General features: G+C 43.9%; 2 protein-coding genes across 2 annotated transcripts; one reads left to right on the forward strand and one right to left on the reverse strand.

Annotated features, from left to right (window-relative positions):
- Nucleotides 1-17,384: 17,384 nt before the first annotated feature.
- Rnf113a (ring finger protein 113A) lies at nucleotides 17,385-18,377 on the reverse strand. Its single transcript, XM_004673181.2, is given in 4 exon segments — nucleotides 17,385-17,881; nucleotides 17,883-18,003; nucleotides 18,006-18,128; nucleotides 18,131-18,377. Coding segments are annotated over 4 exon segments (786 nt in total). The 5' UTR covers nucleotides 18,246-18,377; the 3' UTR covers nucleotides 17,385-17,454.
- On the forward strand, nucleotides 17,564-21,342 carry Ndufa1 (NADH:ubiquinone oxidoreductase subunit A1). The gene is made up of 3 exons (XM_045139991.1): nucleotides 17,564-18,900; nucleotides 19,551-19,640; nucleotides 21,206-21,342. Exons 1-3 carry the CDS (start codon nucleotides 18,799-18,801, stop codon nucleotides 21,224-21,226), a joined length of 213 nt encoding a protein of 70 aa, XP_044995926.1. The 5' UTR covers nucleotides 17,564-18,798; the 3' UTR covers nucleotides 21,227-21,342.
- Nucleotides 21,343-25,371: the final 4,029 nt, after the last annotated feature.

The following is a 25,371-nucleotide window of genomic DNA, read 5'->3' on the forward strand; positions in this document are numbered from 1 at the left end:
TAGAAGTTTCCTCATTTGACCAACTCCACCTAAATTTAGATGTGCAGAAGGGCTTTTTTGTTGTTGTTGTTATTGTTGTTTTTTCGATGTCGGGTTTCACTCTAGCCCAGGCTGACCCAGAACTAACTATGGAGTCTCAGGGTGGCCTTGAACTCATGGAGATCCTCCTACCTCTGCCTCCCAAGTGCTGGGATTAAGGGCATTTGCCACCATGCCTGGCCTAAACTGGCTTAGATATAACCCAGTTAAGCCACATGCATTATGTTACTTGATTGATGGGAAACCTTTTACAGATAACTAACATAGAAAAGGCAAATAATCTTGTAGAAGAAATTGAGTATATCCTGTATAATGTCTTTATTTTGCTGTTATAATTTTTTTTTTGTTTTTGTTTTTCAAGTTAGGGTCTCACTCTACCTCAGGCTGACCTGGAATTCACTATGTAGTCTCAGGGTGGCCTCGAGCTCACAGTGATCCTCTTACCTCTGCCTCCTGACTGCCGGGATTAAAGGCGTGCGCCACCACACCTGGCTTGCTGTCATACTTTTTTAAAAAAATATTTATTGGGGAGGCTGGAGAGATGGCTTAGTCATTAAGGTACTTGCTGGCAAACCAAAAGACCCAGGTTCGATTTCCCAGTACCCACTCCAAGCCAGATGCACAAGGTGGCGCCTGAGTCTGTAGTTTGCAGCAGCTAAAGGCCCTGGAGCGCCCATTCTGTCTAGCTGAACCTCTCTCTCTAATAAATAAATATTTTAATTTAAAAAATGATTTATTTGCACGTGTGGAGGGGGCATACCAGGGTCTCTTGCCACTGCAAGCAGAATACCAGATTCATGCACCACTTTTTGCTGGTGGCTGGGAAAATGAACCCAGCCCTGCTGAGTTTTGCAAGAAAGAGCCTTTTACCAATGAGCCATCTCCCCAGCCCCCTTCTCTCAACCACTGATTTTAAATTATTTTTTTCTTTTGAATGCTTATTTATTTACTTACTTATCTTTTGAGGCCAGATTTTCTTTTATTTGTAAATTTCTTTCTTATTTATGAGAGAAACAGAGAGAGAAAGAGAGAAAGAGAGAAAGAGAGAGAATGGGTATGCCAGGGACTCTAGCCACTGCAAACAAACTCCAGATGAATGCTTCACCTTATACATCTGGCTTTACGTGTGTACTGGGGAATCAAACCCGGGTTCTTAGGCTTTGCAGGCAAGTGCCTTAAACTACTGAGCCATTTCTCTAGCCTAAGACCAGGTTTTCTTTAATATCCAAACTGGTCTTGAATTCACTCTGTAGTCCAGGTGGGCCTTCAAATTATGAACCTACTGCCTCAGCCTGTCACTAAGTCACTGAGATTAAAGGGCTGTGCTACCAGTCCCCACTCACAACAGATTTTAATACCAAAAAATAATACTATTAGAAATTTAAAGGGGCCATTGTAAAATGATAACACATGCACCAATTCGCATCTACCTTTACATGGGTACTGGAGAGACTCAAACTCAGGTTGGCATCAGGCATATAAAACAATAATAGAACCCGGGCATGGTGGCACTCGCTTTTAATCCCAGCACTTGGGAGGCAGAGGTAGGAGGATTGTCATGAGTTCAAGGCCACCCTGAGACTCCATAGTGAATTCCAGGTCAGCCTGGGCTAGAATGAGACCCTACCTCGAAAATAAAAAAAAGATATATGTACCTATTATTAGAATACCAATACAAAGAAAGTAAAACCAGACAAATGAAGGGAGAATATTGGGGTCCGGTGAGATCATCTAAGGGGAAGGGATGGAGAATAGGAGGGGTGTGGGTGTTAAAAACGAGATAGGTTGCCAGGCGTGGTGGCACACGCCTTTAATCCGAACACTGGATAGGCAGAGATAGGAGGACCACCATGAGTTCAAGGCCACCCTGAGACTACATAGTAAATTCCAGGTCATCCTGGGCTGGAATGAAACTCTACCTCAAGAAAACAAAAAAACAAACAAAAAGAGTTTGTGCAGAAGTATCTTGTGTAGGTGTTGTGTAGGTGTTGGGCCCACAAGCCACAGATGGATTTTTTTTTTCAAAATAAATATTATTTAAAAACAATATCTAAATGTACTTAATTGTTTAAAAAATTCAGTGCTGCTGGGCCTCGTGGCATATGCCATTAATCCCACTGTCGCGCCCACCTCGCCAGCAAGGAAGACGCCACAATCAGGATTCTTCTGTACACACTTTATTGGGGACTGCCAAGCTGCTAGATGCGAAGACCGCGAACCAGGAAAGGCCACAGGTTATATAGGGTTCTTGACTGCATGTCCACTAATGATTGGTTACCAAAGGATATGTGACCGCCAGTGATTGGTTACGCCCTGGATACCTCATTAGCATCTGCCCACACCAGGTCGCTTGCGTAAGTGAACATGGGCACTGTGCTTATTTACTTCAACTGTGACCAAGAAGAAACCAGAAACCGGCGCCATCTTGTAATGGCGTCGGCACGGCTCCTTACATCCCACCACTCAGGAGGCAGAGATCTGAGGACAGCTGTGTGTTAGAGACCAGCTTGAGACTCCATAGTGAATTCCAGGTCACCCTGGGCTAGAGTGAGGCTCTATCTTGAAAAACAAAATGAAACAAATAAAATTAAATTAAAAGGCTACGACAGAGCTAGGCATGGTGGCATATGTCTTTAATCCCAGCACCTGGGAGGCAGAGGTAGGAGGATTGGGGTGAGTTTGAGGCCACTCTGAGACTACGTAGTGAATTCCAGGTCAGCCTGGGCTAGTGTGAGACCCTACCTTGAAAAACAAACAAAAAATAAGCACAAAAAAAAAAAGCCTAAGGCGGGCTGGAGAGATAGTTTAGCAGTTAAGGCACTTGCCTGCAAAGCCTAAGGACCCAGATTCAATTCCCCAGTACACATGTAAACCAAGTGTACAAGGTGGCACATCCATCTGGAATTCATTTGCAGTGATTGGAGGCTCTGGTGTGCCCATTCGCTCTCGATTTGTCTCCTCTTTTTCTCTGAAATAAATAAATAAAATGTGTTTTTAAAAAATACTTAAAAAAAGTTTATGGATGGGGAGGTACTAAGTCCTAGTGGGAAACTACTACTGTTGTCTGGCTAAATGGATATATTATGCCCAGCAAACTGTCCTCTAAACATATATCTATGCCCACATATTAATGCTACTCTCACTTTTAGTTAGAAAAGCTTATCTTTTCCGATGGTGATAACCACTGGAGTGACTCAGACTCACGAAAGTGTGAGAAGTGACACTGGCATGTTTAGTATTGAGACATCTCTATCACACCCTCCTAGGTTCAGGATCCATTGCTAAAGAGGTGGTAGAAACACTTTAAGAACCAAAGGTAGGAGTGGAGTACTTAGAAAGTTGTCATCCAGACTCAAAGTGACCTTGGTATTTCTGACCTCACAGTGGCTGACACTACCTACACAAGATCTTCATAACAGCAGGAAGAAAAATGACATCAAAATAGAAGAGAGACTAGTTGGTAAGAAGTAGAGATTCAGTGGAGGGGGGTATGCTAAGGTAAAAAAGAGGGTGTTGAAAGGGGTCTCACTATGTAACTCAGGCTTGCCTTGAACTTGTTATGTAGCTCAAGCTGGCCTTGAACTCATGATTCTCCTTCTTCAATCTTTTTTTTTTTTTTTTTTGGCTTTTTGAGGTAGGGTCTCACTCTAGTCCAGGCTGACCTGGAATTCACTATATAGTCTCAAGGTGGCCTCGAACTCACCATGATCCACCTACCTCTGCCTCCCAAGTGCTGGGATTAAAGGCGTGCACCACCATGCCCGGCTCCTTCTTCAATCTTTTACATGCTGGGTTTCTAAGTGTGTGCTACTGAGCCTGGCTGGATACCTCATTTTTTTTTTTTTTTCAGTTTTTCAAGTCGGGTCTTGCTCTAGTCCAGGCTGACCTGGAATTCACTATGTTGTCTCAGGCTGGCCTCAAACTCACAGTGATCCTCCTACATTTGCCTCCCAGGTGCTGGGATTAAAGGGGTGCACCTCCACGCCTGGCTGACATTTCCTTCTTTTGATGTTCATGTTTTGAATGCTAGTGTGCATATGCCATAGCACATGTATGGAGGTCAGAGGACCATCTTGGGTATCAGTCTGCACTTCTCCACTTAAAGCAGCATTCACCAGGCTGGCTGGCCCACAAACTTCTGGGGATTCTCCTGCTCTCTGCTTCCCATCTCTCTGTAAGTACACTGTAGGGACATTGGAATTCAAGGCGTTTACTACAGCATCCAGCTTTGTGCAGGTTCTGGGGTTCTGAACTTGAGTACTCACACCTGTGCAATAAGTTCTTCACTCACGGAGCCATCTCCCTATCCCCCATTATGACATTGTTATGAATATATACAATATACAAGTGCTGGAGAGATGGCTTAGCGGTTAAGCGCTTGCCTGTGAAGCCTAAGGACCCCGGTTCAAGGCTCGATTCCTCAGAACCCATGTTAGCCAGTTGCACAAGGGGGCGCAGGCATCTGGAGTTAGTTTGCAGTGGCTGGAAGCCCTGGTGCGCCCATTCTCTCTCTCTCTCTCTCCCCCTCTTTCTCTGTCGCTCTCAAATAAATAAATAAAAATAACCCCCCAAAATTTAAATATATACACACTATACATTGATCACACTCATCCCTCATTACTTTCTCTTGTCCCACTCCCACTCCTGTTGATCCACTTCTTCCCCCAAAGTCTTCCTCCTACTTTCATGTTTTTTTCTTGGGAGGGGGACACTGATAAGTTTAATTAGGATTATGTGTAGGAGTATGGGTGAGGAGTTATTTACAAGTACACAGGCAACTTACTACTGGCTAGTCCCCTGAACAAAGTCTTTCCTACAGCAAGCACTGTCTGCCAAAGGGTCCTTAGGAAGGGGTCGGCCTCATCAGCCCCTGCATTCTCCATGAGGGAATGTTTACAGGCCGAATCCTGTGCAGGTCTTATGCAGAAAATCACAGTGGCTGAGATTTCAAGAGTGCAATACTAATGTCCTGCCCGGAGGACAGTGTTCCACAACACACCAGCACTCAGTTTGAGGCCAGTCTGAGCTACAGAGTGAGTCCTGGGATAAAGCGAGACCTTACCTAAAGAAAAAAAAAAAAAGGCTCTTTTGGGCTGGAGAGATTGCTTAATGGTTAAGGCACTTGCCTGTGAAGCTGGAGGATCTAGGTTTGATTCCCCAGTACCGAAAGTGAGTTCCAAATCAGTCTGGGCTAGAGTGAGACCCTACCTTGAAAAAAAGTTTCATGTACGTGTGCATCTGGCTTTACATGTGTACTAGGGAATCGAACTTGTGTTGTTAGGCTTTGCAGGCCAACAACTGCTGAGCCATCTCTCAAGCCACCCCCCCTTTTTTTGAGGCAAGCCCAACAAAGTGGCCTTTTTTATGCAAGAGAGCAAGCGTGAGAAAGAGAGAGAGAGAGAGGGAGAGAATTGGCATGCCAGGGTCTCCAGCCACTGCAATCAAACTCCAGACATGTTCACCCCTTGTGCATGTGTGTGACCTTGTGTGCTTGCATTGCTTTGTGCGTCTGGCTTATATTAGATCTGGAGAGTTGAACTTGAGTCCTTAGGCTTTGTAGGCAAGCACCTTAACCTCTAAGCCATCACTCCCGTGCACCCCTTCCTGGAACTTACTCTGCAGCTAAGGCTGGCTTCAAACACATGGGATCCTCCTACCTCAGCCTCCTGAGTGCTAGGGTTAAAGGTGTACACCATCATACCTGGTATCCCAGCTAAAGTTTGTTTGTTTGTTTGTTTCAAGGTAGGGTCTCACTCTAGCCCAGGCTGACCTGGCACTCACTCTGTAGTCCCAGGGTGGCCTCGAGCTCATATTAATCCTCCCAGCTCTGCTTCCCAAGTGCTGGGATTAAAAGCGTGTGTTACCACAACAAGCCCAACCAAATTCTTGATTTTCCTGCCTCAACCTCCCGAGTTCTAGTTGGGCACTATGCCCAAATCAAGTTTTCATGTTTTGCGGGCTGGAGAAATGGTTTATTGGTAAAGGCACTTGCCTGCAAAGTCTAAGAGACCATGTTTAACTCTCCAGGTCCCATGTAAGCCAAATGCAAAAGGTGACACAATTGCACAAGGTTGCACACATGCGCAAGGTGGTGCACGTGTCTAGAGTTCCACTGCAGTGGCTGGAGGCCATGGTGTGCCAATTCTCTCTCTCTCCGTGTCTCCCTCTCTCTATCTCATAAAAATAAATAAATTTAAAGCCAGGCGTGATAGTGCACACCTTTAATCCCAGCACTTGGGAGGCAGAGTAGGAGGATCGCCGTGAGTTCAAGTCCACCCTGAGAATACATAGTGATTTCCAGGTCAGCCAGGGCCAGAATGAGACCCTACCTCAATGAACCTAAATAAATAAATAAATACATTTTTAAAAGCCCAGGCTGGAAAGATGGCTTAGTAGTTAAGGTCCTTGTCTGCAAAGCAAAAGAGCCCAGAATCAATTCCCCAGGACCCACATAAGCCAGATGCACAAAGTGTTGTATGTGTCTGGAGTTCCTTTGAAGCGGCTGGAGGCCCTGGCACACCCATTCTCTCTCTCCCTTTTTCTCTCTAATAAATAAATAAAAATAAAGTTAAATAAAATCCCTACAAATCAAGTGTTCATGTTTTTTGAAAAAAAAATTTATTTATTTGCAAACAGGGATTCAGAGAGAGAGAGAGAATGAATGGGCACCCCAGGGCCTCTAGCCACTTCAAACTCCAGATGCATGTGCCACATTGTGCATCTGGCTTTATGTGGGTACTGGAGAATTGCACACAGGTCGTTAGTCTTTGCAAGCAAGCTGCTTAACCACTGAGCCATTTCTCTAGCCCAAAAATTTCATTTTAAATAGGGTAATTTTATATTTGATTTTAAAATGCATTTATTTGCCAGACATGGAGGCACTTGTCTTTAATCCTAGCATTCAAGGCAGAGGTAGGAGGATTACTGTGAGTTCGAGGCTACCGTGAGACTACATAGTGAATTCTAGGTCAGCCTGGGCTAGAGTGAGACCCTACCTCAAAAAAACAAACAAACAGGGCTGGAGAGATGGCTTAGTGGTTAAGTGCTTGCCTGTGAAGCCTAAGGACCCCGGTTAGAGGCTCAATTCTCCAGGACCTATATTAGCCAGATGCACATGGGGGTGCACGCATCTGGAGTTCGTTTGCAGTGGCTGGAAGCCCTGGCGCGCCCATTCTCTCTCTCTTTCTCCCTCTCTCTCTCTGCCTCTTTCTCTGTCTGTCACTCTCAAATAAATAAATAAAAATGAACATTTTTTTATTAACATTTTCCATGATTATAAAATATATCCCATGGTAATTCCCTCCCTCCCCACCCCCACACTTTCCCGTTTGAAATTCCATTCTCCATCATATTACCTCCCCATTACAATCATTGTAATTACATATATACAATATCAACCTATTAAGTATCCTCCTCCCTTCCTTTCTCCACCCTTTATGTCTCCTTTTCAACTTACTGGCCTCTACTACTAAGTATTTTCATTCTCACGCAGAAGCCCAGTCATCTGTAGCTAGGATCCACATATGAGAGAGAACATGTGGCGCTTGGCTTTCTGGGCCTGGGTTACCTGACTTAGTATAATACTTTCCAGGTCCATCCATTTTTCTGCAAATTTCATAACTTAAAAATGAACATTTTTAAAAAAACAAACAAACAAACAAACAAAAAGGCTGGAGAGATGACTTAGCAGTTAAGGCACTTGCCTGCAAAGCCAAAAAATCCAGGTTCGATTCCCCAGGACCCATGTAAACCAAATGCATAAGGGGGTGCACATATCTGGAGTTTGTTTACAGCAGCTAGTGCACCCATATTCTCTCTCTTTCTCAAATAAATAAAGAAAAAAAATAAAAAAAAAACAAAAAAAATTGTGTGTGTGTGTGTGTGTGTGTGTGTGTGTGTGTGTATACCAGGGTTTCTTACCACTGAGATCGAATGTCTGTCTGGTTTATGTGGGTGGCTGGGGAATTGAACTCACCCAATGAGCCATCTCTCCAGCCCTTTATATGTGAATTTGACCTTATTAAAACAAAATTTCTAATAAAAGTTTAAACATAGAGTTTACCATATAACTTAGCATTTCTTTTTATAAAAAATATTGTTATTTATTTGTTTATTATTTTTTTCAAGCAGAGTGAGAGAGAGACAGACAGGCAGACAGAAGGGACACAGACAGAGAAAGATAATGGGCATGCCAGGGTCTCCAGCCACTGCAAACAAACTCCAGATTTATGTGCCACTTTGGGCATCTGGCTTTATGTGGGTACTGGGGAATTGAACCCAAGTCATCAGGCTTTGCAGGCAAGCACCTTAACTTCTAAGCCATCTCTCCAGCCCAGCATTTCTTTTTTAAAAAATATTTTATTTACTTGCCAGCAGAGAGTGGGGAAAGAAAGAAAAATGGAGAGAGTTTGGGTGTGCTAAGGTCTCTTTCTGCTGTAAACGAACTCTAGATGCATGTGCCACTCTGTACATCTGACTTAATGTGGGTACTGAGGAACTGGATCAAAGCCAGCGGGGTTTCCCAGCAAGTGCCTTTAACCAATGATCCATCTCCCCAACCCAAAATTTAGTGTTTCTACTCCCAAGTATCTCCCCAAGAGAAATAATGTCCACACAAAAACATATACACTGGGCTAGGGAGATGGCTCAGTGGTTAAAGGTGCTTGCTTGCAATGTCTGCCAGCCTGGGTTTAATTCCCCAGTACCTATGTAAACCCAGATTCACAAAGTGGTGCGTGCTTCTGGAATTTATTTGTAGCAGCAAGAGGCCCTGGCGTGCCCATGTACTCTCATTCTCTCTTGTGCTTGCAAATAAATAAATGCTTTTTACTTAAAAAATATTTCATTTGGTGTTGGAGAGATGGGTTAGCGGTTAAGGCACTTGCCTGCAAAGCCAAAGGACCTCGGTTCAATTCCTCAGTACCCACATAAACCCGATGCACAAAGTGGTGCATGCATCTAGAGTTCATTTGCAGTGACCGGAAGCTCTGGTGCACTCATTCATTCCCTCTCTCTCTCCCTCTCTCTCTCTCTCTCTCCCTCTTTTCCTCTCTCAAATAAATAACTAAAATATTAATATTTTAGTTATTTATGAGAGAAAGAGGCAGATAGAGGGAAAATAGGTGTGGCAGGACCTCCAGCCACTGCAAATGAACTCCAGATGTGTATGCCACCCTGTGCATCTGGGGAATTAAACCTTGTTCCTTAGGCTTCGCAGGCAAGTGCCTTAACCGCGAAGCCGTCTCTCCAGCCCATTTACTTTTTTTCCTTTTGGTTTGTTCGAGGGAGGGTCTCATTCTAGCCCAAACTGACTTGGAATTCACTATGTAGTCTCAGGGTGGTGTCAAGCTAGCTCACAGTGATCCTCCTACCTCTGCCTCCGGAGTGCTGGGATTAAAGGCATGCGCCACCACGCCAGGCCCACTTTTTACTTTTTAAAAGACACATAGGGCTGGAGAGATGGATTACGGTAAAGGCACTTGCCTACAAAGCTTCAGGACCTAGGTTCGATTCCCCAGTACCCACGTAAGCCAGATGCACATGCACATGAATTTTTTTTTCAAGGTAGGGTCTCACTCTAGCCCAGACTGACCTGGAACTCACTTTGGTTACTGGGGAATCAAACCTGGATCCTCCAGCTTCACAGGTAAGCGCCTTAACCATTAAGCAATCTCTCCGGCCCAAAAGAAACTTTTTTTTTTTTTTTTTTTTAGTTAGGGTCTCACTGTATCCCAGGACTCACTCCATAGCTCAGACTGGCCTCAAACTGAGTGCTGAGATTAAGGGCATGCACCACCATGCCTGGCTACATTGATTTTATTGACATGAAATATAAAAGTAAATATAATAGAAATAGAAAGAATGTTCTGGCTACCCAGAATCAGGGTTTGGGAGGAGATGAAATGGAGTGACTGCTAAAAGTACAGATTTCTTTCATGAGTTACTTTTCTTTAGATAGGGTCTCGTGTATCCCAGGTTGGCTTTGATTTCACTACATAGCCGAAGCTACCCTTGAACTCCAGGTCCTCCTGCCTCTTACCTTCCCTGTGCTGAGATTACTGGCATGTGTAACCATGCCCTATTCTTCTGTGGGTTAGGTTTTTTTTTTTTTTTTTTTTTTTTTTCCTGAGACAGGATCTTACCCTGTAGCTCATTCTGGCCAAAAAGTCCCTATTTAGCCCAGACAGGTTGGAAACTTGTGTCAATCCTCCTACGTCAGCTGAGTGTTGTTGGGATTACAGGTGTGAGCCACCATATCCAGCTTTTGATGTTTTTACTTAGTTTTTTACTTTTATTTTGGGTGGTGATGAAAATGTTCTGGAAGTAGACAGTGGCAATGGTTGTACAATCTTGTGATCATACTAAAACCCCACAGAAACATATAACTTTAAACTGGTGAATTATGTGGCATGTGAATATTTTCTTAATATAGCAATTCCAAAAATATAAATAAATAGGGGCTGAGAAGATGACAAAATGGTTAAGAGCCCTTGTTGCTTAAGCATGAGGGTCTCTCAGGCCAGAGATGCTGAGTTTGACTTCCTAGAACCCACAAAAATAGGTAGGTGTGGCTCCACATGCCTCTATCTGTAAACCCATTCTGTTGATGGGGGTGTCACTTATTGATAGCAGCTCCAGGTTGACGGAGACCCTGTTATAGGGAAATACCAAGTAGAGGGGTCCATAGGGATTTCCTGAGTGTGGTCAGTTTTCTGTTTGAGCTGGGTGGTGGTTATGCAGGTATTCCTATATGGTTATTATATAGTACAACGTTCTGTAGCATGCATTTTTCTTTTCTTTTCTTTTTTTTTTTTTTTGGTTTTTCGAGGTAGGGTCTCACTCTGGTCCAGGCTAACCTGGAATTAACTCTGTAGTCTCAGGGTGGCCTTGAACTCACGGCGATCCTCCTACCTCTGCCTCCCGAGTGCTGGGATTAAAGGCGTGCGCCACCACGCCTGGCTTGCATTTTTCTATAGTTGCATTTTCCCATATACCTGCCACCTGGTTGCTCAAATCAAGTCTTACAATCACTTGGACTCTTTTGTTGTTGTTGTTGTTTTCGGTTTTTGAGGTAGGGTCTCACTCTAGCCCAGGCTGACCTAAAATTCACTCTGCAGTCTCAGAGTGGCCTCGAACTCACGGCAATCCTCCTACCTCAGTACCTCAAGTGCTGGGATTAAAGGCATGTGCCACCATGCTCAGGAAGGACTCTTTTTTTTTTTAAATTCTACATCCATATAAAGTCTATTGTCAGTTCTGTTCTTCCTTTTCTTTTCTTTCTTTCTTTCCAGTGACTCGCTAGTCAGTCAGAGGGGTCTGGGATTCTCCATCCTCCTACCTCAGTCTCCAGTGCTAGGATTATGGGTGTGTGCCACAACTGGCTTTTATTCTATTTTTATTTTTTTTTATTTATTTATTTGAGAACGACAGACACAGAGAGAAAGACAGATAGAGGGAGAGAGAGAGAGAATGGGCGCGCCAGGGCTTCCAGCCTCTGCAAACGAACTCCAGATGCGTGCGCCCCCCTGTGCATCTGGCTAACGTGGGACCTGGGGAACCGAGCCTCGAACCGGGGTCCTTAGGCTTCACAGGCAAGCGCTTAACCGCTAAGCCATCTCTCCAGCCCTCTATTTTTAATTTTTATGTATTTTTTATTTGAGAGATAGAGAGGCAGAGAGAGAGAGAGAGAAAGAGAGAATGGGCATGCCAGGGCCTTCAACTGCTATAAATGAACTCCACACACATGAGCCATCTTATGCATCTGGCCTATGTGGGTCCTGGGGAATTGAACCTGAATCCTTTTTCTTTGCAGGCAAGTGCCTTAACCACTAAGCTATCTCTCCATCCCTAACTGTATTTTTTTAATTTTTAAGTTTATTTTTGTATTTTTATAATTAACAACTTCCATGATTGTAAACAATATATCATGGTAATTCCCTCCTTCCCCCTACTTTCCCCTTTGAAACTCCACTCTCCATCATATCCCCTCCCCCTCTCAATCAGTCTCTCTTTAATTGTGATGTCAAATGAAATTTAAAGTATACATTCTTCTTATACAACATCCTCTTTCCTATTTAGCTGTTTCTTCTCCTCTCTTGTTTCCCAAGTGATGCTTCCTCAATTGCCTTTTCCAGTAGATGTCTTATGTATCCGTCATATTTGTCATATCCTATTCTATCAAGAGAGCACATGTCTGTGAACTCCTCTGGACATACTAGACTAGACAAGTGTTTTTCCACTAAGCCACAGCCCCACACTCTGTGACTGGGTTAATTCAAGTCAGTATACACTTCTCATATTCATCACACTTATCAATGTTTAATAACTGGTTCTATGCGGTCAGGGTCTCTGTCTATTTCATTCATTGGTGTTAGCCCTTATAGTAAGCACAGTGCATGAGAGAGGGTACTCAAAGACAATCTTCAAGTGGACTAATGAGCATGAATATAAAAGAACACAATTTCTTTTTTCTTTCTTTCTTTCTTTTCTTTTTTTTTTTTTTTTTTTTTTGGTTTTTTCGAGGTAGGGTCTCACTCTAGCTCAGGCTGACCTGGAATTTACTATGTAGTCTGAGGGTGGCCTTGAACTCATGGTGATCCTCCTACTTCTGCCTCCCCAGAGCTGGGATTAAAGGTACGCACCACCACACCCAGTTTATAATTTTTTTTTTGTTAAAGATTACTTTACAGAGTGAATTCCAAAACCAAAGCAAACAACAAACAAACAGAAAAAAAACCACCACACTAAAAGATTGTATTCCTTCTCTTCTCCTCTAACATCTATTATCTCCCATCGCCTACAGAATACAGTTTAAAGCTCCTCATTTTGATTCAAGACTTTATTTCCAATCTCCCTTCTCCAACCTCTCTGGTCTTATTGTTTAATATGCACAAGGCTAGTCACTGAGGAGTTTCCAAACTAGTTGAGAAGACAGGTACTGAGAGTATCTTTAATAAGGCGTGGTCAACTCTATTAGTCTATGAGCCCAGTTTCAGATGGTGAATTATAAAATATTGTTGTTTTTTGCTGGGCATGGTTGCTCATAGAACCTTTTTAATTTTTTTTATTAACAACTTCCATGATTATAAAAAAAATTCCATGGTAATGCCCTCCCTCCCCCCACTTTCCCCTTTGAAACTCCATTCTCCATCACATACCCTCCCCCTCTCAATCAGTCTCTCTTTTATTTTGATGTCATCATCTTTTCCTCCTATTATGACGGTCTTATGTAGGTAGTGTCAGGCACTGTGAGGGCATGGATATCCAGGCCATTTTGTGTCGGGGGGGAGCACGTTGTAAGGAGTCCTACCCTTCCTTTGGCTCTTACATTCTTTCCACCACCTCTTCCGCAATGGACCCTGAGCCATGGAAGGTGAGATAGAGATATTGCAGTGCTGAGCACTCCTGTCACTTCTTTCCAGTATCATGATGCCTTCTGAGTCATCCCAAGGTCACTGTCATCTGAAAAGAGAAGATTCTCTACCAACAGTGAAAGTAGCATTAATATAAGGGTAGCTCATAGAACCTTTAACCCTAGCACTTGGGAGGAGAGGTAGGAGAATTGCTGTGAGTTCAAAGCCAGCCTGGAACTACAAAGTGAGACCATACATTAAAAAAAAAAAAAACAAAAAAACTCCAAGCCAGGCATGGTGGCACATGTCTTTAAGCCCAGAACTCAGGAGGCAGAGGTAGGAGGATCACATGAGTTCAAGGCCAGCCTGACACTACAGAGTAAATACCAGGTCAGTCTGAGCTAAAGTGAGATCCTATCTCGAAAAACAAAAACAACAACAACAAAAAAGTATTCTGAGTTGGAGAGATGGCTTAGCGGTTAAGCACTTTGCCTGTGAAGCCTCAGGACTCTGGTTGGAGGCTCGATTCCCCAGGACCCACTTTAGCCAGGTCCACAAGGGGGCGCACGTCTGGAGTTCATCTGCAGTGGCTAGAGGCCTTGGCACGCCCATTCTCTCCCTCTATCTGCCTCTTCCTCTCTCTGTCTGTCGCTCTCAAATAAATAAGTAAATAAATAATAAACAAAAAAATTTTAAAGTATTCTTAGGGCTTGACAAATGGCTTAGCGTTTAAGGTGTTTGCCTACAATGTCAAAGGACGCAGGCACCTAAGCCATATGCACAAGGGGGTACTTGTGTCTGGAGTTCATTTGTAGTCGCTGGAGGCCCTGACAGGCTCATTCTCTCTCTCTCCCTCTCTTTCTCTCTCTCTCTGCCTCTTTCTCTCTCGAGTAAATAAACAAATTAAAAAATATATTTTAAAAAGTATTCTTAGCCGGGGGTGGTGGTGCTTTTCATTCCAGTACTCAGGAAGCAGAGGTAGGAGGATCACTGTGAGTTCAAGGTCATCCTGGGACTACAGAGTGAGTACTAGGTCAGCCTGGGCTTGAGTGAGACCCTACCTCAAAAAACAAACAAAAAGGGTGGAGGGATGGCTTAGTGGTTAAGGCGTTTGCCTGCAAAGCCAAAGGACTCAGGTTCAATTCCCCAGGTCCCACGTTAGCCAGATGCACAAGGGGGCGCATGCATCTGGAGTTTGTTTTCAGTGGCTGGAGGCCCTGGTGTGCCCATTCTCTCTCTCTCTCTCCCCCTCTTTCTCTGTCAAATAAATTAATTAATTAAATAAAAATATTTATAAAAGTATCCCTTTGGTCTGGAGAGTTGGCTTAATGGTTAAGGTGCTTGTCTGTGAAGCCTGAGGTCCCAGGTTTGATTTCCCAGTAAGCTAGGAGTTCGTATACAGTACAGTGTCTGGAGGCCCTGGTGCACCCATTCTCTATCTGCTTCTTTTGTTATCTCTTTCTCTCTCTCAAATAAAAACATATTAGTTTTTTTTTTTTTAAGTGAGACATCTCTATTACACCCTCCAAAGTTCAGAGACCACTGCAGATGGGGCATGAAAGGAAGGAGTGGAGTGCTTTGCAATACTGTCTTCCATACACAAAGTGGCCACAACATTCATGACCTCACAGTGGCTGACCTTACCTACACAAGACTTGCATATCAGGTGGGAAAAACTGATGATATCAAAACAGAACAGGGACTAGTTGGAAAGGAAGGATTCAATGGACTGGAATTCTGGGGGGGGGGGTGTTGTGAAGGGATTATGAGCATGCTATATGTCTATATAAGTATGGAAATTGTCAATAAAGTTTTTAAAACATTCGTTTTTTTTTTTCATCTGCAAATTCGCAAGTTCAGTATAAATTTCAACACCTAGCTGGGCATGGTGGCGCACACCTTTAATACCAGCACTTGGGAGGAAGAGGTAGGAGTATCACTGTGAGTTTGAGGCCACTCTGAGACTACAGGAAAAAAAAAAAAAAAGGTGAATTCCAGGTCAACCAGAGCTAGAGTGAGCCTCTACCTCAAAAAACTGAAAGAAAAAAAAAATCAACATCTAACTCAATGGTTACTTGCCACATTTTAAGCATCCAAAAGCCACAAGAGTCTAGTATCTATCAAACTGGACAGCACAGTACATTTGCATCATCTGTGGAAGTGGGGGTTACTATAGGTGCTTCAAAGAGAAAAAGAACTATGCCCAAATAGAATAAGGGCCATTCTTTGTTTGTTTGTTTTTTGGTTTTTCGAGGTAGGGTCTCACTCTAGCCCAGGCTGACCTGGAATTCACTATGGAGTCTCAGGGTGGCCTCGAATTTATGGCAAGCCTCCTACCTCTGCCTTCCGAGGGCTGGGATTAAAGGCGTGTGCCACCACGCCCGGCAGAATAAGGGCCATTATTTTTTATTTATTTATTTATTTTTATTTTTTTTAAATTTTTATTAACATTTTCCATGATTATAAAATATATCCCATGGTAATTCCCTCCCTCCCCACCCCCACACTTTCCTATTTGAAATTCCATTCTCCATCATATTACCTCCCCATTACAATCATTGTAATTACATATATACAATATCAACCTATTAAGTATCCTCCTCCCTTCCTTTCTCTACCCTTTATGTCTCCTTTTTAACTTACTGGCCTCTGCTACTAAGTATTTTCATTCTCACGCAGAAGCCCAGTCATCTGTAGCTAGGATCCACATATGAGAGAGAACATGTGGCGCTTGGCTTTCTGGGCCTGGGTTACCTGACTTAGTATAATACTTTCCAGGTCCATCCATTTTTCTGCAAATTTCATAACTTCATTTTTCTTTACCACTGAGTAGAACTCCATTGTATAAATGTGCCACATCTTCATTATCCACTCATCTGTTGAGGGACATCTAGGCTGGTTCCATTTCCCAGCTATTATAAATTGAGCAGCAATAAACATGGTTGAGCATGTACTTCTAAGGAAATGAGATGAGTCTTTGGATATATGCCTAGGAGTGCTATAGCTGGGTCATATGGTAGATCAATCTCTAGCTGTTTTAGGAACCTCCACACTGTTTTCCACAATGGCTGGACCAGACTGCATTCCCACCAGCAGTACAGAAGGGTTCCTTTTTTTCCACATCCCCGCCAACATTTATGATCATTTGTTTTCATGATGGTGGCCAATCTGACAGGAGTGAGATGGAATCTCAATGTAGTTTTAATCTGCATTTCCCTGATGACTAGTGACGTAGAACATTTTTTTAGATGCTTATATGAAGGGCCATTCTTTATACATGTACCCAGTGGTGCTGGCTAGATGTCCCCTAACTCAATCCCACCTCCCTCAACAGCTTGGTATAGGTGTATTTTAAAATAGTACTGACTCCCAAGAGATAATGCACCAAAGTATTTGGTAAACTATTGAGTGATAGTGATATATAATAAATATGTTCAGTTCTTTCTTTCCTCACAGCTTTGGTGACTAGCTCTTGTCTTGAACTTCCCCCATTCGTGTAATTTATGCCACACTTCTAAAATATATATAGAAGTATTTACCTCAGGACTAAAACTCCAGATAATACCTACTTTGAAGCTTTTTTATTTTTTAATTTTCTTTCCTTTTTTTTCTTTTTCGAGGTAGGGTCTCACTCTAGCTCAGGCTGACCTGGAATTCATTATGTAGTCTCAGGGTGGCCTCGAACTCATGGCGATCCTCCTACCTCTGCCTCCAGAGTGCTGGGATTAAAGGCGTGAGCCACCACGCCTGGCAGCTTTTTAAAATTTTTATTGTTTGTTTTTTCGAAGCAGGGTTTCATTCTAGCCCAGGGTGACCTGGACTTCACCATGTATTCTCAGGGTGGCCTCAAACTCATGGTGTGAGTCCTACCTCTGCTCCAAATGCTGGAATTAAAGGTGTGCAACACCGCGTCCGTCTACTTTGAAACCTTTAATCCAGGGACCCACTTAAGCACCCACCTTCTCCCTCGCTTTCCTTAAAAAAGGATACAAGTTTCCAAAAATAAAATATTTATTGTGAAATTTAACAATTAAGGGAAACCTAAATAATGGGAATTGAACCCTCATCGGGGGTCTTCTGGGAAATCGGAAGTACCACCCTTTGCTTGATGTTTTCCCGGTTTAGTAATAAATTCTTTCGCTGAATTGAAGACGCCATTGGTCTGCTGGCCACAGATCCAGCAGCACCGGGTGGTGCGGAAATGCTGCAGTGCACAGCTCTCGCAGAAATAATGCCTGCACTTGGTGACAACTGGGTTTTGGAAGGTCTGGCGACAGATGAAACACTTGAATGGTATTTCCTCATCATCGCGTCCTATTTCGTAGTTTTCGTCCTCATAGACACCATAGCAACCCTCATCAAGCTCACGTTTGATCTGCCGCCCGTGCTTGTAATCTGAATGGTCATGGAGGAGGAACTTGCAGCTGTCTCCGAAGCCGCAGAAGCCAGTTTCCTCGTAGTCCTTACAGATGTCGGGCTGGTAATTCCAGTGCACGGAGATGCTCCGGTGCTCGGATGGGGCCCTTCCTCGCCATCCCGGAGGAGGCACTGCCCATCGATGTGTCCTTGGGCTTTATGCATCTCTGATAACTATTGATTCTCCGATAGATCTGTCATCCTCCTTGCCCCGCAGCTCCGGCTGGATCTTCTCGCTGCGCTCAAAGATGGCTCGTGTGTCACGCTCCTTCTCAGCGTCCAGTTCTTAGACAGCTGTCGCCCCCATGTCTTCTGGTCCTAGGGTTTCGCCCAGCGGGTGGACTTGTGGACCACGCTAAGATTCTCCTGATCCTTTTCTTCGCTACTCAAGCTGGCGTAGGTCTCCTGCTTTCTACCACTGTCACACGTCTGCTGCATTGTTGGATCGATGCGCACCCCCTTCTTCTGCAGTCCGACCAGTGCTGCCTTCGTCACTGCTGCTGCTGCTGCTGCTGTCTCCGGGCTCCGGGTCGCAGACCCGGCGGTTTCGGCGGCCGGCTGTGCCCCTCCCCTCCCCCCCCCCCCAGCCTGTTTGAAGAGGAAGGTGCACACCTGATCGGCCGACTGTCTCAGAGAAATGCCCTGCCATTTTAGGCAGTCGAGCTCCGAAACTGCAGCTGCGTGCTTGGTCGCTCGAACCCCTCCGGTCGGTCACCGCACTTAGTGCGCCCGGCTGTGAATCTACCCCAATCCCGAAAAGGAAAAAAAAAAAAAGCTGGTGAAAAAAAAATGGCAAGAAAGCTATAGCAAGCGTGAGCGTGAGTGCGGTCACTTTTGAGCCCTAGCGGACGCCGTAGCTTCCTCCCGAGACAAACATACGGGACACCGTTCCTCTCTTGTGCTGCCGCGGGGCTTACCGGGAAGGGAACGGAAACTGGGTCACCTTTAGGGAGCTTGAGGGTACGGTTTTGGTGTTTTTAACTGTGCGGAGATGTGGTTCGAGATTCTGCCGGGACTCAGCATCATGGGCCTGTGCTTGTTCATTCCCGGAGTGGCTACTACTTACATCCATAGGTTCTCCAATGGAGGCAAGGTAAGGCGGCTTTCCCGGCACTGGTCCGGCTCCAGACACCAGAGTTCCCTAAAAGGTTGTGATATCGGGAGACTGTTGGATCCGCTGCGGCTTCTGAGGTGGGAAATAAATAGACCCAGCCTTGCCCTCCTCTATGTGTTGCCTGAAAAGCGGGAATTTGTGTATTCTGCACTTTGCTTTAGCGAGAAACAACTATGTTCGGGCTGAGGAGTGGCAGAAAAGGCAGCAGCATTGGTTCTGCATCTGGCCAGGTATCGGTCCAAATTCTTAGGCAGAAGAGAGGTGTCCCCAATCCTAATAAACTGCCGAGCTCCTTTTTTTTTTTTTTTTTGTAGATTTTGGTTTTATTTTCTCACATCCACTTCTTTGTAGTCTTCTTTGTCCATACCCTTAATTACCAGCCCCTGATTTTTTTTTCCGAGGGTCTTCCTCTAGCCCAGACTGACCCGGAACTCACTCTGTAGCCCAGGTTGGCCTTGAACTCACAACTCAAGCCCTAACTCAGCCTCCTGAGCGCTGGGACTAAAGGCGTGCACCACCGCACCTGGCTGATGACATTTTTCCACTGTGCCACTTCTTCAAAGTCTTAAGATCCATCGTTTACTGAGTCGCTCATCTTGATAAACTTCAATTATTATTATTTTTTGAAGGAAAAAAGAATTGCCCGTATTAGATATCAGTGGGAGTTGATGGAACGAGACAGGCGTGTCTCTGGAGTCAATCGTTACTATGTGTCCAAGGTAAGAAGGTTAATACAAGTCATCTGCCAGGGTTAGTTAAAGTGGGTTCTAGCAGTGCTTCACCTAAGGTCATACAGTGAACATTTAATTTGCATTTTGTTGCTTACTAGTGAAGTGTGAAGCCTTTTATGTATATAATGTTTTGTATTGATTCTTTTATGGGTTGTTTGCCTCTTCTGGGACTTTGGTTTTTCATTTCTGAGGATCACTGGATCCAGGACCTCACTGGATCCAGGGCCTCAGGCATGCTTAAGCATGTGCTCAACCACTGAGCCACATCCCCAGCCCCCTTTTGCAACTTGTCTTCTTTACATATAGTATTTTTAAAATTATTGTTATTATTGTTTTTGGTTTTTGAAGGTAGGGTCTCACTCTAGCCTAGGCTATTCTGGAATTCACTATTTGGTCTCAGGGTGGCCTCGAACTCACAGCAATCCTCTTACCTCTGCCTCCTGATTACTGGGATTTAGTATTTACCTCATGTTGAGTGGTATTTTGTGAAATGGATTTTACTATCTTGTTCTCTGAATTATGTAGGTAGAGTGTTTTGTATAATTGTCAAGATGGTGGCTTGACAAGTTGCTTGACTTTAATTCCATTTGGGATATAAGAATGGCCTTTTCATATCAAGTAATAAGTTTCTTGCTGTCAGAAAATGGAGTGAACTGGGTATGGGGATGCATTCCTGTAATCCTAGCACTTGGAAAGTAGAGGCCGTAGGATTAGGAGTTCAAAGTCATTCTCAGCTATTTAGTAAGTTCCAGGTTAGTATGTAGTATGAGACCCTGTATCAGAATAAAAGAAAATGAAAAGTAGAAATCAAGGGCTGGAGAGATGGCTTAGCGGTTAAGTGCTTGCCTGTGAAGCCTAAGGTCCCTGGTTCAAGGCTTGATTCCCTAGGACACATGTTAGCCAGATGCACAAGGGGGCGCACATGTCTGGAGTTCGTTTGCAGTGGCTGGAAACCCAGGTGTGCCCATTCTCTCTGCCTCTTTCTCTCTCTGCCTGTCTCTCTCAAATAAATAAATAAAAATTTAAAAAATTAAATAAAAAAGTAGAAATAAATACAAGTTATTTCTGTGTGTGTGTGTGTATAAACATGTGTATGTAGATGAGTGCACTCGATGTACATTTGTTCAGAAGCCCGAGGAGGACATCATATGTCCTGTATTGCTCTTTGAGATAGACTCACACTTGGCCTGGAGCTGCTGTTCTTTTAGTTTGGCTGGTTGGTGAAACCCAGCAATTCTGTCTTCACTCTCCTTAACACTGGCATTACAGGCATGTATGGCCACACCTGGCTTCTTCCCTGGGTTTGGGAATTGAAAGTTTAGGTCCTCAAACTTGTATAAGTACTCTCACCCACTGAGCCATCACCTCAGCCCCTCAATTTATTCTTTACTGATTATCAAATTCAGTTGTATGTTGTTGCAATTAGAGAAATATGAAATGTGAAATTACTTGCTTTAATAGAATGCCATTCTTTTTGTGACACTGGAAATAAAATACATGGTACATGTTTAATGGGAACAGAATTCTTAAATTCTTTTAAAACTGTTTTTCAGGGCTTGGAGAACATTGATTAAGGAAGAATTTTCCTGATTGACGAAAACAGTGGTCATCTATTCCTGCTGGATGCAGTATATTATATAGCATGCAGTATATTATGTAATACCTAATAAAAATGAAAAAGAAAACTCAATGACATTTCTTTCTTTCTTTCTTTTTTTTGCTTGTCTTTTTGGTGAGGTGTGTGTGGTGTATGCATGTGTGTTCCACATGATGTGTATGTCCCATGTATGCCCAGGAGGCCAGAGAACATTGGATCTGTTGCTCTCCATCTTACTTCCTTCAGATAGAGTCTTTCACTAAAACTAGAGCTGCTGTTTTCAATCAGGCTGCCCAACCACCCAGCCCCGGTGATTCTTCTGTCTGTGTTCCCTACTAGGCTGATGTTACAGGTGTGCATGGCCACTCTCAGCAGTTTACATGGGTGCTGGGAAATTTAACTCAAGGTGAATCAGGCCTTCTCAGGTTCTCTTGCTTGCACAGTAAGCACTCTTACCTGCTGAGTCATCTTCCCAGCCCTGACATTTATCTTTCTTTTTTTTTTTTAATGTTTTATTACTGAGAGGGAGGGAAGGACAGATAGAATGGGTACAAAAATGAACTCCAGATGTATGTGCCATCTTGTGCATCCTGCCTTATGTGGGTACTGGGGAACCGAACCTGGGCCCTTAGGCTTCATTAGGGCTGGAGATATGACTTAGCAGTTAGGGCACTTGCCTATGAAGCCTAAGGACCCAGGTTCGATTCCCCAGTACCCACATAAGCCAGATGCACAAGATGGCCTATGTGTCTGGAGTTTGTTTGCAGTGGCTGAGGGCCCGGGCATGCCCATTTTCTCTCTCTCTGCCTCTTCCTCTCTCTCCCTCTAATAAATATTTTAAAAAATTTTAGAATATTTTTAAATGATAATTTTTTTCTGTCTCCAACTACTGCTAATATTTTTTTTTACAATTTTATTTATTTATTTGAGAGAAAGAGAGGAAAATAGAGAAAGAATGTGCACCAGAGCCTCTAGCCACTGCCAACAAACTCCAGGACATGTGCCACCTTGTGCATCTGGTTTATGGGGGTACTGGGGAATCAAACCTGAGACTTTGCACTTTGCAGGCAAACACATTAATTGCTAAGCCATCTCTCCAGCCCTAATATGTATGTGTGTGTGTATGTATAATTTTAATTTCCTATTGCAAACTTCCATAACTGTAAACAATATCCCATGGTAATTCTCTCCCTCTCCCCACTTACCGTTTGAAACTCCAGTCTCCATCACATCCGCTCCCCCTCTCAATCAGTCTCTCTTTTATTTTTTTTTAATTTTTTTTTTAAATTTATTTTTTATTTGAGAGTGACAGACAGAGAGAAAGACAGATAGAGGGAGAGAGAGAATGGGCGCGCCAGGGCTTCCAGCCACTGCAAACGAACTCCAGATGCGTGCGCCCCCTCGTGCATCTGGCTAACGTGGGACCTGGGGAACCGAGCCTCGAACCGGGGTCCTTAGGCGTCACAGGCAAGCGCTCAACCGCCAAGCCATCTCTCCAGCCCCTCTCTTTTATTTTGATGTCATCATCTTTCCTTCCTTTATGATGGTCTTATGAAGGTAGTGTCAGGCACTGTGAGGTCATGGATATCCAGGCCACTTTCTGTCGGGAGGAGCACATTGTAAGGAGTCCTACCCTTCCTTTGGCTCTTAAATTCTTTCAGCCACCTTTTCCATAATGGACCCTAAGCTTTGGAAGGTGTGATAGATTTTTTTTAGTGCTGAGCACTCCTCTTTCACTTTTTTTTTGGGGGGGGACAGGGTCTCACTCTAGCTCAGGCTGACTTGGAATTCACTCTGTACTCTCAGGGTAGCCTTGAACTCATGGCAATCCTACCTCTGCCTCCCGAGTGCTGGGATTAAAGGTGTGTGCCACCACACCCGGCTTTCTTCTGTCACCTCTCAGCACCATGGTGCTTTTTGAGTCATACTAAGGTCACTGCCATCTGAAAAGAGAAGCTTCTCTAATCAAAAGTGAGAGTAGCGTTAATATGTGGGTATGAATGTTAAGAAAAGTGCTTACTGGGCAGTTTGATAATCATAGCATATACATTTAGCCAGACAGCAGCAGATGTTACAGCCCTAGAGCTCATGACTACCCCTGTTTTACATTTTCAGTATCAGGGATGTATTTCCTCCCATGGAATGGGCCTCCAGTCCACTTGGAGGGCAGTTGGTTTTCACCATGACAGATGTGTCACTATTGTACCCGTTGGCTTATTTGGCCTGGCTGGCCAAATGTAAGGCTTGCAGTGTCCACTGTTGAGTATCTTCACTGGTGATTTCTCTTTCTCCCATTGAACTGCATGCAGAATGACTTCTTCCAGCTTTCTGTCGGCTGGTCTATATGGAGGAGGCTTTCAGCTCAGCTCCAGCAGGATTTCTCAGTGACTTTGCAGCCCAAGTATGTGGAGTCTTCAGCAATAGGGTCTTGCCATCTATTCCGGGTGGGATACCAAGGGCCTCAGCAATGGCCTGTCATGTTTTGGGGGTATCAAGGACTTCCCTGACCAAACAACTCACTGGAAGGTATCCCATCCGTTGCACTGAAAACTTTCTAGTCACAATCTATGGCTCCCAAATGTTCCATTGTGCAAAAAAGTAGGTTTCCATATGACTTATTTATATCCTCTTAGATTTTGGTTAGCCCTCCCTCCACTTTTCCTTTACTCAATCTCTTCCCCTGACCTCACTTAGGCCTTTTCACTCCCATTAATCTGTTCCTCTACTTACATATATACAATACCATCCTATTAATTCCCCCTCCCTCCCTTTTAGAGAACTGGTGTGCCAGGGCCTCAGCCACTGAAATTGAATTCAAGACAGGTGCGCCACCTACTGGGCATGTGCGACCTTGTGCTTGCCTTACCTTTGTGTGTCTGACCTACTGGGATCTGGAGAGTCAAACATGGATCCTTAAGCTTCACAGGCAAGCACCTTAACTGCTAAGCCATCTTTCCAGCCTCAGCCCTAAATATGGTTTTTAAAAAAATTATTTACAAGCAGAGAGAGAGACAAAGAGAGAATGGGCACACCAGGGCCTTTAGTCAGTACAAACAAGTTATAGATGCATGTGCCCCTTTGTGCATCTGGCTTTATGTGGGTACTAGGGAATTGAACTTGGGTCATTAGGTTTTGCAGGCAAGCACCTTAACTACTGAGCAATCTCTCCAGCCCTTCTTTCTTTTTATTTATTTATTTGAAAGAGAGAGAGGGAGAAAATGAAAAGGTATTTCAGGGTTTCCAGCCACTGCAAATGAACTCCAGATGTATGTGTCACCTTGTGCATCTGGTTTATGTAGGTACTGGGAAATCAAACCTGGGTGCTTAGGCTTTGTAGGCAAGCTCCTTAACAGCTTATCCATCTCTCCAGCCTCCCTTCTTTCTTTTTTAAAAATATTAATTGTAAGCAGAGAGAGAGAGAGAGAAATTTTCTGTGTGTGTGTGTGTAAGAGAGAGAGAGAGAGAGAGAGAGAGAGAGAGAGAGAGAGAGAGAGAGAGAGAGAATGGACATGCCAGGACCTTCTGCCACTGCAAATGAACTCCAGATGCATCCTACACTGTGTGCATCTGTTTACATGGGGACTGTGGAATTGAACCCAGGCCGTCAGACTTTGCAAATGAGCACCTTTTACACTGAGCCATCTCCCCAGCCTTGCATTGGCATCTGGTTTGTACACAGTTGGGAGGAAGGTGTCCTCTGCACTTCATGAGAGTTCAAAATGCCTCTTATCTGGAGAGCTCTGAATGCTAGACTATACAGAATTTGTATCTTTTTATTTTTTGAGGGCAAGCCCAACAGACTGGCCTTTTTTTTTTTTTTATGAGAGAGCAAGTGCTAGAGTGAGAGAGAGAGAGAGAGAATTGGCATGCCTGCAGCAACTGTAATCGAACTCTAGACGCATGTACCACCTTCTGTGCATGTACAACCTCGTGTGCTTGTGTCACCTTGTGCATCTGGCTTATGAGGGGTCTGGAGAGTAGAACATGGGTCCTTAGGCTTTGCAGGCAAGTGCCTTAACCACTAAGTCACCTCTCCAGCCCCAGAATTTTTATCTTGTTTTGATGCAGGAGGTAAAGTTTCAGCTCCTGCTTCAAAGAAATCCTTTTCTGGGCTGGAGAGAT

The sequence above is a fragment of the Jaculus jaculus genome, chromosome X (assembly GCF_020740685.1).
Source record: "Jaculus jaculus isolate mJacJac1 chromosome X, mJacJac1.mat.Y.cur, whole genome shotgun sequence".
NCBI classification, from domain to species: Eukaryota; Metazoa; Chordata; class Mammalia; order Rodentia; family Dipodidae; genus Jaculus; species Jaculus jaculus.